General features: G+C 54.9%; 1 protein-coding gene across 2 annotated transcripts in view; it reads right to left on the bottom strand.

Moving 5' to 3' along the window:
* The window catches only part of MPP2 (membrane protein, palmitoylated 2 (MAGUK p55 subfamily member 2)), a 35,127-nt gene that overhangs the window by 2,942 nt on the left and 19,761 nt on the right, over positions 1-12,424 (bottom strand). The window contains exons 3-12 of one of the 2 annotated variants that reach the window (XM_008574386.1): positions 10,688-10,840; positions 10,401-10,550; positions 9,794-10,021; positions 8,930-9,061; positions 8,716-8,821; positions 8,562-8,630; positions 8,175-8,336; positions 7,278-7,480; positions 6,775-6,903; positions 3,676-5,478 (exon numbers count right to left, since the gene is read on the bottom strand). In XM_008574386.1, coding sequence (XP_008572608.1) covers positions 5,302-5,478; positions 6,775-6,903; positions 7,278-7,480; positions 8,175-8,336; positions 8,562-8,630; positions 8,716-8,821; positions 8,930-9,061; positions 9,794-10,021; positions 10,401-10,550; positions 10,688-10,840 — 1,509 coding nt within the window. In that variant the 3' untranslated portion in view covers positions 3,676-5,301. Of the gene's footprint in view, positions 1-3,675; positions 5,479-6,774; positions 6,904-7,277; positions 7,481-8,174; positions 8,337-8,561; positions 8,631-8,715; positions 8,822-8,929; positions 9,062-9,793; positions 10,022-10,400; positions 10,551-10,687; positions 10,841-12,424 lie in introns of those variants that run through there. The other variant, XM_008574387.1, reaches the window with a different exon arrangement.

Here is a 12,424-nt window from a genome sequence, read left to right as displayed (position 1 = left end):
AGGACAGCACGTAAGAGATTGGCTCATGCCCCCACTCCCACCCCATGCTTTTGTCCCTCTTTGGAGAACACAGCTTAAATAAATGCTGCATTAAATAAGTATGTAAAGGGCCGAGCCCGTGGCACACTCGGGAGAGTGCGGCGCTGGGAGTGCAGCAGCGCTCCCGCCGCGGGTTCGGATCCTATATAGGGATGACCGGTGCACTCACAGCGCTCACTGGCTGAGCACGGTGCGGCCGGTCTCAAAAAGGACCAAAAAATAAATAAATAAATAAGTATGTAAAGACACACCTTAGTCACCAGACAGGCAAAAATAGGGGCACTCGTTCTATCAGAGCAATTGTAAGTGTAAGTCTGGCCCAAAGTCAAAACAGGATGAGAAACTGAGGTTGAGGGATGTGCTTACTAACCTGGTAATTTTTAGATGGAAGGTGGGAGAGAATAAGGTGACCTGTGCCTTAAGCAAAAACTCCACTCCCACCACCCCCGTCTATACATGCGTGCTGTGCACATACTCACATCTAGGATTTTGTGGTAGACAAAGAAATTCAATACCAAAAATGCCAAATACCAATGTGCAGCAAGCATTCATCATTCACTCAGCAAACATTATCTGATTTTCGCTCCAGGAGCAGCACCTCGTAGAAATGCTTTTTGAACACCTGTCCCCCTCCCCACAAAAGGCTGATCGAGCAGCCCCTTCTCTGTGATCCTGTAACAGCTTCTCATTACTGTACTGTGTTGTGATCAGGGCTATCTTTCTCCAGGTAGACTCCAGGCCTCTGGAAGCAGGGACCACGGCTTGTTGAACGAACAGTTAAGGCCCTACGTTATAACTTTCTGAGGAACTGTAAGATTTATTAGATAGGGAGAAAAAAAAGACCACATTCACCATAGCAACCCCAATGCAAAATACTCAACAAAATGCAGGGCACCTGTGTAATTAAACCTACAGAGGGCTGGCTGGTGAGCTCAGTTGGTTCGAGCATGCTGTTATAACACCAAGGTCAAGTGTTGGGATCCCCAAACCCGCCAGCCTCAGAAAAAACAAAACAAAACAAAACAAAATATATATACATATAACAACAAAAAAAGAGTAAAAGGGGCCGGCCCGGTGGCGCGCTCGGTAGAGTGTGGCACTTGGGAGCGCGGCGGCACTCCTGCCGAGGGTTCGGATCCCGGTCCGCTCACTGGTTGAGCGCGGTGCGGGTGCGACACCGAGGGTTGCGATCCCGTTGCCGGTCGCGGTACGGGCGTGACACTGAGGGTTGCGATCCCGTTACCGGTCACAAAAAAAGACAAAAAGGAAAAAAAAAAAGAGAGTAAAAGAAAATAAATAAATAAATAAACCTACAGGGAGTTGAAATCCAAACTTTGAGACTTCACAGATCAGTAAAATTTCCAAAATATATTTTGTCAACTTATGCATTTAAAAACAAGCAAAAAACAACAGCAAAAAAACCTAATATTACACCCCCCTTTTTATCTCAGCCCTTTTAACCCCAGAGTGTGTGTGTGTGTGTGTGTGTGTGTGTGTGTGTGTGTGCAGCAAAAAAACCTAATATTACACCCCCCTTTTTATCTCAGCCCTTTTAACCCCAGAGTGTGTGTGTGTGTGTGTGTATGTGTGCATAAAACCTAAGGATAAAGGGCAGTTTTTTAAAAAAGAATGAATTTTGCCTTATAAAAAAGTCACTGTGTCATCCTTTTTTTTTTTTTGTCCTTTTTGAGGCCGGCCACACCACGCTCAGCCAGTGAGCGCACCGGCCATCCCTATATAGGATCCGAACCCGCGCTGCTGCACTCCCAGCGCCGCGAGTGCACCACAGGCTCGGCCCTGTGTCATCCTTTGTATCACGTTGCGCTGATTGGAGCACGTTAGTGTGGACAACACTGCTCGGTGGTCCGGCAAGTGAAGGACCGTGGGCTGAAAGGAGACCCAAGTACATGGAGAGGAAGACTAGGTCCTGGATGGGAAGACTGAACATTGAGGAGAGCTAATTCTTCCCAAATCAATGTGCTGATTAAATGCGATTCCAATTAAGATCCCAATAGGAAGAGATAGCGTTATCACTGGGAGGGCCCATGACACTTTTACAGAGGATCCTGAGCCTCAGAGAGGTCCAGGGACCTGCTGAAGGCCACACAAGTTCCAGTGGAGCTGAGGGCATAAGCCGTGGAGCCCCTGAGCCCTTCAGCCCCATGTATACTCACAGACTCCTGGGCACAAGCATTTACTTATTTATTTTGGCAGCTGGCTGGTACAGGGATCCGAACCCATGACATTGGTGTTATAAGGCTGTGCTCTAACCAACTGAGCCAACCGGCCAGCCAGGGGCACAAGCATTTAGGAGGAGCATCTTCTGGGGATGGGGAGCATGGAGGAGCAGGACAGGGGGAAGGAAAACATCACAGAATACAAGACACATCACTCCAACTTCCATTCTAGAATTATCTGTGCTGTGCCCCATCCCTCACCCTCTCCCAAAGCCATCCACCCAACCCCAACCAAAGACAAATGGAGCCCAGAAGCCTTTGCTTTCACATTTAATCAAAGGAAAAGAAAGAAAACCAGTCAGAGAGGAAACTCCAGAATTGGATGATTGAAGGAGGGAGAGAGGAAGAGCAACTGGGCTGGGACTGAATGTGGACGGGGGGCGGGCAGGGTCATCACTGTCCTGAGGACCCCAAACGCAAGAGTCCACAACGGGAGGACGGAGGACAGAGTCACAGAGCTAATGCACTGGGCACGCACACCTGTTCCAACCCAGCCCTGTCCCAGGTGAGCTGAGGACTCTGACAGCCTCGGCTCCCACCTGACAGGTGGCTGGAAGGGGCATGGAGTGGGGCTCAAGTAGGGGAGGTAGGAGGCTGCTCAGAGAGAAGGAATCGAGAAGAGACACGAGAGGAGGGGCCCAGCCCTGCCCCTTAGGCATCAGTAGAGGTGAAGGTGCCAGAATTGCATCAACACTGGAGACCCATAAGGGCCAGGTGCCAACTCCCCAGCAGGGTGCCCACCCCACCCCCACCATGGTCTTTCGATCAGGGGGCTTCGGAGATTAACCAGGGAGTAGGGATGGCCGCAACGGCAGGTTCCTCCCCGCCTCCTCCCAAGTCCCTCAGGGGACGTGGGAATGGAAGGGGCATGGAGTGGGGCTCAAGTAGGGGAGGTAGGAGGCTGCTCAGAGAGAAGGAATGGAGAACAGACACGAGAGGAGGGGCCCAGCCCTGCCCCTTAGGCATCAGTAGAGGTGAAGATGCCAGAATTGCATCAACACTGGAGACCCATAAGGGCCAGGTGCCAACTCCCCAGCAGGGTGCCCACCCCACCCCACCCCCACCATGGTCTTTCGATCAAGGGGCTTCGGAGATTAACCAGGGAGTAGGCAACGGCAGGTTCCTCCCCGCCTCCTGGTAAATGACCCCATGGCCTCAGGTCAGCAGGAAAACACCCCACTTTCCTGCCACTCCTAGTCCCTGTAGGCTGAGGGTGAGGGCAATGCAAGGGAGAGCTGAATAGAGGATAAAAAAGACGCTGACTAAAGACAAGAGTATAAAGATGACTGCATAGTGTATGCAGAGCTATGCAAATGAGATGGAGCAGCCTTGACCTTTACATCTCATTTGTATATCCTATGCAAATGAGATTCCTAATATAATAAATATATTTCTAACATTTGTAATAAATATTCTGTTTATTCTCCCTCCCCTTCCCTAGGAAATGGGCACACAGTGGTTCAGGGGTCAGCTTTGGCTGACACTGCAGTGAAGACTGGACACTCAGAAGAACTGGGAGGTACAGGGGCTGGGGGTGAGGTGTCCCCAGTGGTCCCCTGTGGGGACAGGCTCACCTCAGGAAGGATCACAGAAAAGGATGAGGGATGAGATGCCTGGGAAAGCCAAGGACAGCATTCTTTTCTTAGAAGGGATTCTCCTATTTTACAAAATTGCCTTCCCCAAGGACTGGAGGGTGACATTTAGGGTAGGGGGACAATAGGAGAGTGGAAGAAGACATCTGGGGAGGGCCAAGGCCTTGGAATCTGGGATAAGGGTCTCATAAGAAAGGGAGGCTGACAGGGAACTCCCAAAAAGGGGCCCAAAATAGTGACCAGCCTCTAAAACAACCCTTTGCCTCCCCTCTCCCAAAACCAAGCCACACACACACACACCAGGGCCAGAAACACAGACCACGAGCCACAGCATGAGAACCACAGGCTGTGCAAACTACACTGTGAATGGCACCCCTGGAGTTGTGTAACGAGGAGCCTGCTAGAGCACAACCGCCCTTCTCCAAACCCAAGCTCTGTGACCCACAGCTCACAAGGTCCCCTCTGCACTCCACCTCAGCTTTCCAACCCTGGAGGCCCTGATAAAGGGGGCCACCTGGACCTGGCCAGAGAGAAGACCAAAATAAACAAAGGTCAAGAACAGGGAGCCTACATGTATCACCATGGGCCATGGAGAGCTCGGAGCTCTTCAGTCAGTAGCAGTGGGCTCCTTGTCACAGGGCTCCGCCCTCCAACCCACGCCTAGCTGGGCTGAGCCCGCTGGTCCCTGCCAGCCTCTCCCTGCAGGGAGCAGAGCTGACCTGTCGGGGGCACATTGGAGAAGTCTGTGGAGAGACTTCGGCAGTGAGAAGCTGTGGATGAGAGACAGGGCAGCGTCTGCTCCTGGGACGCTGCCCCTTTCTGAGGGAGCTGAGAGCTGCAGTGTCCAGCTGTGGCCACTCGCTGGCACTCTGGCTCCTCCAGCCTTCAAGATGGCCCAGGCTGGCACCACTGCCCAGCCTTCCTGGCTGCCAGTGGGCCATGCACTCTCCTGGCCACATGGAAACAACCCAAGCCCTGTTCCTAGGATGCAGGGGTGACAAGGTGGGAGGAGCCCAGGAATGGCGTGGGTACGGCCAGTCCAGAGGAGAAAAGAAAAGGTGACTGGAGAGAACTGGCAGGGGGCAGTGTACCTACTGACCATGTGGTCCCAAAGCAGCTTTTCTCTTCTCTGAACTAAGCATTATGGAGGTGACTGTGACACACTCCTGGGCACAGCTTGGCCCTCAGAGAGGGACATCTGGTGGCCAATGGACATTGGGAGTGGGCAGCACCTGGGCACAGAGGTACCCCATGAACACCCACCTCCCTGACAGTGCACACCTCTGTGCTGAAGCCAGACTGAGGGCCTGCTGGGAGCTGTTACCCAGGGAGAACCAGAGATGGAGCTAAGGATCGTGGCTGGGGGTGGAGAAGGGGACGGATTCAGGTTGCAGCTCACAACCCACAGAGGGTGGAGGTCTGGGTGAACAGGCTCAGTACACCCAGCTGACAGGCACCCACTGGGGCTCCGTCCGCAGCTTCTCCATGGCGGCCTGGAGCTCACGGAAGGTCCTGTCCAGGTTGCTGTTGACCAGGCTGAGGTCAAAGTAGTGCCCATAGCCCCTCTGGATGCGGCTGCTCTCCTCCACTGTCCGTCTCAGGTCTGCCTCCTGCCCGGGCACAAGGGGACCTCCCTCCAGTCAGTGTCTACAACTCACCCCCACCATCAGGGGGATCTACAGCATGTCCCACTCCCCCTCCCCACAGCCCAACCACAGTGGTACGAACTCCCTGGCCAGGGCAGGAGCCCTTCCCTGCATGCCCCAAGGCACCTCTCCTACAACCATGGACAGGTGAATGGGTGAAAGGAAGGAAAGAATGGAAAGAAGCTTTAGCAAGTGCCAAGCACAACACTAAATGCTTTGTACCCACATAACCTTCACTACAGCCCTGCAAAGCCAGATTAGCTATCTCCCATTTGCAACAGAGAACACTGAGGTACAAGAGGTCACACAGGCAACCAGTGGCTGGACAGGGTCTACCTGACCCACAAGCCACTGCTCCCTCCAGTCTGACTAGGCCCCCTCACCTAGTGAGCAAGAGAGGCTGGTGCCAGGGCACCCCACAAGTGCCCAAGGCACCCCCCCACCCCAGACCCAGTGGAAGCAGGTTGGGCAGGGGTGGGGAAGGAAATTGACAACTGACTTAAGTAAAGCCAGGCCAGCTGCATCCCAGTGGCTCTAGTCAGCTGCATTTGTTCCAGGGAGGAGGTATCCAGAGCAAGGGTTAGGCCAGGGCCCAGAGCTCCCTCAGGGGGCCATCAGCGGAAGGGAGCCCAGCCCAGACAGCCTCTCCTGGGCCCAAGTGCTCTGACCCCAGCGGCCCAAGAGCTGCGTAACAGGCGTGGCCAGCGGAGGGACCCCTGAGCTCAGAGCACTGCAAACCCCACACCTCCTGAGAGGGCTGCAGCAAGGCAGGTGGGGTGGGGGGTGCCCCGGAATCCTGCAACACCAGGCTTGAAGCCTTTTCTCCAGGCACTGCCTGCTCCGTGATGCTAACTCACCCCTCTAGCCAGTCTTACCAGCCTCTGGCTTCTTCCCTCCCTCCAGCCTTCCCCCAGCTGTAAGCAACCCTGAGCCCACCCCACCCACCTGGCCCACCTCCAGCCCACAGATCTTCCACTGGCCCTCTGGATATTCCTTTGGCCAGCACTCTGACGCTGCAGAGTGGACCAGACAGTGAGCCTGGAGTCAGAGGCTAGCTGTGTCGCTGGCTTGCTCTTGAGACTTTGGGCACTTCACTTCCTTTCTTGGACCTCCCTTTCCACATCTATAAAGCGGGGGTCACAGTCCTATCTCACTGATAACTTGAAGGGGACACCTCTCCCCTTTCCCAATACCCCCTCCTTCTCTTCATCAACTCAGGCAGCCATCAGACCTCTCCCACTGCTCTGCAGAACTCCTCACCGTGAGCTGCTTGGTGGACACTCCACTCTCCAGCGCGGCCCGGTTCATGGCCCTCAGGGTCTCAAAGTCAGGGGCCTCAATGAACACCACGTAAGGGACAAACTCAGCTGTTCTCAGCACCTTCACCGCCTGTAGGAGAAGAGCAGGGCCAGGGAGAACCTCCCCACATACGTCCTTCCTCCTGGAAGGATATCTGGGGTAGCCAAGAGTAGATGAGAAAGGGGTACCCAGGGTTCTGGGCCGTGACTTCTGGGGATGAAGAGAAAACAAACAGCTGACAGGTGACTGGGGATGGGGTAACTAGAGGAGACTAGAGGAGGAGTGGGGGATGTGGGAGGGCGAGAGACAGGTTCTAGGTGGGCTGGGTCCCTAGCAGTAGCTGGGGGAGCGGGTACATGGGGGTGCTTGGGAGACACGTGCCTGGAAGTATATGGGGAGCCCCTGGGGAGCAGAGTGCCCAGGGAGGATACTGGCAGGCTGGAGAGGAGCAGGCAGGGTGGTACCTGCGGGTTGACATCCAGCACGCACACCTTGCCAGCCGCAACCACGCCCCGGATGGAGTCGATGCGTGTGCCATACAGGTTGCCCTCGTATTCGCCATGTTCCAGGTAGCGCCCAGCACGGATGTCGGTCTCCATCTCCCCACGGGACACAAAGCTGTAACCCTGGCCTTCCCGCTCTGAGTCCTTGGGTCGCCGGGATGTGTCTGGGGGGAGGGGCCGAATGGGCACAGGCAGGCCACTCACCTCTGACACATGTTCCGCATGTGTTCCACATCCTCTGCCCTGGGGGTGCGACCTGACTCCGCCTTGCCGGCACTGCTGCCTTCACACACACACCTGCCCTCACCCTCTCCACGGGCACACACACACACACAAGTTGTCCATCTGGAAGGACCTCCAGAGAGCACTTGGACCAACCCAGTGCTCACAGATGGGAGGCTGAGGCCCAGAAAGGGCAATGGGCAGCACAGAGCCACCCAGCAAGGGCTAAGCTCCTGTTCCTGCCTCCAGGAGCTAGCAGCTTCCACCACCCTCACTGGTTCTGTCACTCAAGAAGCTTTGTCTTCCACAAGGCCACACACAGCTCATAGCCCTGTTTCATCTGGGTCCCCAGCAGGGCACTCACTTTTTTCACAGCTTTTAGCAAGTGAAACATGAGAGAAGAGAGGGGAGGCCAGCCCCCACCACATGGTCACCCCTTGGCAGGACACCTCCCTCACCCCTCCTGAGCCTGCAGTTCCCCCAACCACCCACAGAGGGCACACACCCCACAGCTCACACCCAAAGGTGCTACCTGACCGGTGTCCATGAAGATGCCCATTCAGTGGCCCCAGCCCTGGCCCCCAGGGAAGCCCCTGCTCCTTGTCCCCCACCCAGCAGGGTCCAGCTCCCACTCACAGGGTACTGTCGTGCCATAACGATCTGGATCCCACATGATGAGCTTGTTCTTCAGGCTGCGCCGGCCCACACCCTGAGCCCCAATCAGCACCAGGGTTTTCCGGCGGAATGGGGGCATGCGGGCCACCTCCTCATAAATGAGTAGCTCATGGCGGTCGAACTCTGGACACAGGAAGATGGCACTGCTCATCAGGCTGCATGGTGGGGAGCGGCAGGGCTCTCAGGGAGGCCAAGGATGAGAGAGCTTGTGCCACGGGAACAGAGAAGACCTGGGCAGGGCCTAGGAACAAGGCTGGCAGCATCTGAGCCAGGAGGGCACATTCACAAGTCCTTGGTGGGGGCGGGAGTTAGAGGAGTACGGGGGAGGGGAGGGGCTCCAATACCCACCTGCATTCTTGGTGGTCAAATACATCATTCGCTTCTTTTTCTTTCCTGAAAGGCTGCCACATAGGGTCCCTGGCCACAGAGAGATGGGTGAGTGAGGCAGGAATGGCTGTGCCAGGTCCTAGACTGGGGGTCTGGGTTGGGGGAAACCTCCCACCTGAGGTCGGTGTCAACTCCAAGTCCCTCTTGACAAATGCTTTCCGCTTCTCCTCTAGCAGCTGACTGGGGATGAGCCCAGCACTACCCCCTTCTACATGGCACGCCTGAAATGTGCATGAGACAAACATCTGCCTGAGTGAAAGGACTCCTTCCTGAACCTTCACCAACCCCACACCATACCTGGAGAGACTGCAGGGGCATCCAGGGCTCACCTGCCACCAGTTAGCATCGTCCTGGTTTACAATCTGGAGCAAGTCCCCAGCGTTGAAGCGCAGGCCCGCTTCCTTGCAGGGGATGAGGCTATCTCGGGCCGGATCATAGTCAAAGTGGCATTTAACAAATACCTGGATCCAGAAATCGGTGAAGGGTCAAGGGAAGAGGGAAATAGATGTCACGAAATTCACTCCCACCCTCTCTCCTCCTCTCACAAAGAGGCAAGAGGCGCTGATGCTGCCCCCCAAGAGGAGTGATGCCTCCCGGCCTGCCCAGCCCGTCTCCCTGGTACCAGCCTCTTCTCTTCACTTCTAGAACTAAGGGAGTCAGACTGAGGGATGGGGAAACTGCGCAGGCCTGGGGCAGACCTCAGGACCAACGAGGAAGAATCACCAGGTAGGGAACAGGACCCTGGGACCTAACCTGATCCCTCCATCCACCCACCGCCTCCCTGTGGAGGAAAAGGCTCTGGTAGAGGGCTGGGGCGCCAACAGGAAAGGTGGGCAGACAACCACACCTCCATAATCCACCAAGCAGGAGGCAGCTATCCAGGACACGGGACAACCCACACTGCCCACGTGCACATGCACACGCTCGTGAGGACCACTGCACAGGCTGCAAGCACTCACTTGTACACTCAGGTACGCCGGCTGTGCATGCGTGCATGTTCTTGCGCATGCGCATGAGGCTAAGCACAAAGCAGCAGAAATGCGCGAGCACGTGCATCACACGCAGAAGCCTGTGCATGAATGTTGGTTGGAGAGGAGGGGCTCCAGGGGACGGGCGACCCTGGTAACTCGGAGGCTCAGCCATCGCGTGGGCTGAGCTAGGTGCTAGGTGGGGGGCTTGGCGGAGGGGCCCACCTGGCGGGGCAGATGGGGCTCCTGGTAGCTGGGCAGGATCTTGAGGATGACACTGCCGCTGGCGCTGCGCAGGAGCTCCTGCAGCGCGCGGGGGTCGCTGCCCACCGGCTGCCCGTTCACCTCCTTGATGATGTCACCCACGTGCAGCAGACCTTGCTGAGCCACCATGCCCCCGTGCAGAATGCGCGCAATTACCAGCTCGCCGCCCTCCACGCGGAACGTCACACCCTGGGGGATGGAGGGCGTGTATGACAAGGTCCCAACTGCTCTAAGTCACAATCTTCAAATGGGTCTCCTAATAGTTCCTCCACTCCTGCCCCCACCCTACCCCACCCCCGCCAAATCCTCTTCCATCCTTCTGCCCAAATTCTTCACTTACAGGAGGCACTGATGCGGGGAAAGCGGGCAGACGGGAGAGGGTCCTGACATGTGTGTGTGCATCTCGTATGCAGTGTCCATGGTCTCCTGGGTCTGCATAGGCCCTTCCCCGGGCATAGCTGACCCATCTTTGTCATCAGCCCTCTCCTGACCTTTTTTGTCCCCCATTGGTTACTCTCAATGTCCACCCCCACCAGACCCCACCTCTGACCCTGCCCGGCACCCTCACCAGGTGCTCTCCAGCTGTCTTGCGGATGCCCACCATGCGCACCGCGTCGGGAGGTACGGGCTGATTGCTGAATGTGGGATCCAGGCCAGGGCTGGGAGGTGGTGTCTCATAGGTCTTTGAAGCCACAGAGTCGTGCGTCTCCAAGAGGGACTGGGGAGGTAGTAGGAAGAGGAGGGATGATGGGGCACTGCCCTGCAGTCCCTTCCCATCCTAGCTCCAACTTCCTGCAGGCCCCTCCCCCATGGGCATGCCCCACTCCCCCGCCCCAGCCCCCGGCAGCCAGGAACCTGGAAGTGGGGCTCCTGGAGAATGCGGGCCAGCTCAGCGGCTGTGCTGCTCTGCTCGGCCAGCTGCGCCAGGTCCCGCAGGATCTCCTGCACCAGCTCCAAGTTGTTGTCTCGTACAGCCTCCAGCTTAGTCTCCTCCAGCCGTTCGTGGGCCTGGAGGTAGGGACAGAACAGGTGAGGCTGGGCACTTCCTTTGGTTACCCAGCAGCACCCTCCTCCACGCAGCTCCCAGGCATCTCCTCACCCCCCAGACCCTTCACAGGCCTCCAGCCCCAAATCCTGACTTTAGACCCGACCCAGAGCATGCTCCCAGTATCAGCTCAGCTCCTCACTAGCTCATACACAGCACGCTCACACGTGTGCATGCTTAACTTGCTTCCTCCTTTCTCTTCCAAACCGATGATTAGGACCCAGTTTAGGGAAGGGAGAATCCAAAGGACAAACTTTCATTTCCATCCCCTTGCCACAGAGGGTCATCAAAAATTATCAAATTGTCCCCAGCCCCCAGGACTATGTTAGCTTCCGAGTTCAAGGACAGGGTCTTCCACCCCACATCATGGGTGTGTGGGGCCTTGGAGACCCTGTAGCCCAGGATGAGGAAGCCAGGGACAGTAACTTTCCCCATGTCACCCGGACTTGAACTGGGGTCTTCAGGCCCTCAGCCCAGTGCTCCCAGTGAGGGAGGGACAAGAAATCAGTACGTGGTGCCAGGAGAGGGCTCTGCACCTACTCGCTGTTCTACTGACTCTGAGCTCCATGACAAGGTGCCCTGGAGAGGGAGAAAGGAGCTTTTGCCAGTGACCAGCCCAGCAGGGAGAGTTAGGTGGTGGGGAAGAAAGGAGTCCCATTACAGGGATATATTTGAAGAGTGTTTTCCCCTGTGAACCACTTGAAAGACAGTTGCTGACACAAGTCACTTCACCCCAAAGTACTTCAGCATGTATGTCCTAAGGACAAAAACATTCTGCTACATAATAATTCATAAATAATAATTCATAATAACTCATAATACATAAAACATTCTGCTACACAATGCCATTATCAACACACAAGAAATTTAACATTGATACACTGATATTATCTAACAGACAGTCCATATTCAAAAGTTCACTATTATCCCAAAAATATCCTTTATAGTGTTATTTTTTCTGATCTGGGATCTAAGCAAGGATCATGTGTTTACATTTGGTTGTCACATCTTTTTATTCTCCTTTAATCTAAAACAGACTTCAATAAATTTGGTCTTTCAAGACATCCTGTTCCCCAACAATCCTTCACCAATAGATTTAGCATCCATTTATGACCCTTGCCTGAATCAGTTATTACATTTGGGGTTGCAAAATAGTGATTATGTAACTCTATCGTTCCTTCTACTTTTATTAGTTGGCATTCTACTATGAGAAAGAGCTTTTCCTTTCTCCTTCCCAGCCCTGCTCCCTCTCTCTCATTATCACTGTGGATTTGTTTTACTCAGTGTGTTCTAATCCATTACCTTCACTATCTTCATTGGCTCAATGTACCCCAAATTTGTCCAGTGGAAGCCCCATTCACACTTGTGTCCTGTCAGCATGTTCCCATCAGTCCTTGAGCACCTTCTTCCCTTGTTTGATACTTTCTCTACCCTGGGTCTGGAATCAGCAATTTCTCCAAGGAACCCTGATTTCTTTTGGCAGAAAATGGTATTTAGAAACCAAGATCTGGACACTTGGTGCTCATTGCTTCTGGGATGTCATTACT

The sequence above is a fragment of the Galeopterus variegatus genome, unplaced genomic scaffold, assembly GCF_000696425.1.
Source record: "Galeopterus variegatus unplaced genomic scaffold, G_variegatus-3.0.2 Scaffold1037, whole genome shotgun sequence".
Lineage (NCBI taxonomy): Eukaryota > Metazoa > Chordata > Mammalia > Dermoptera > Cynocephalidae > Galeopterus > Galeopterus variegatus.
Note: the sequence above shows the minus strand (reverse complement) of the source record. Positions and strands in the feature narration are given on the sequence as shown.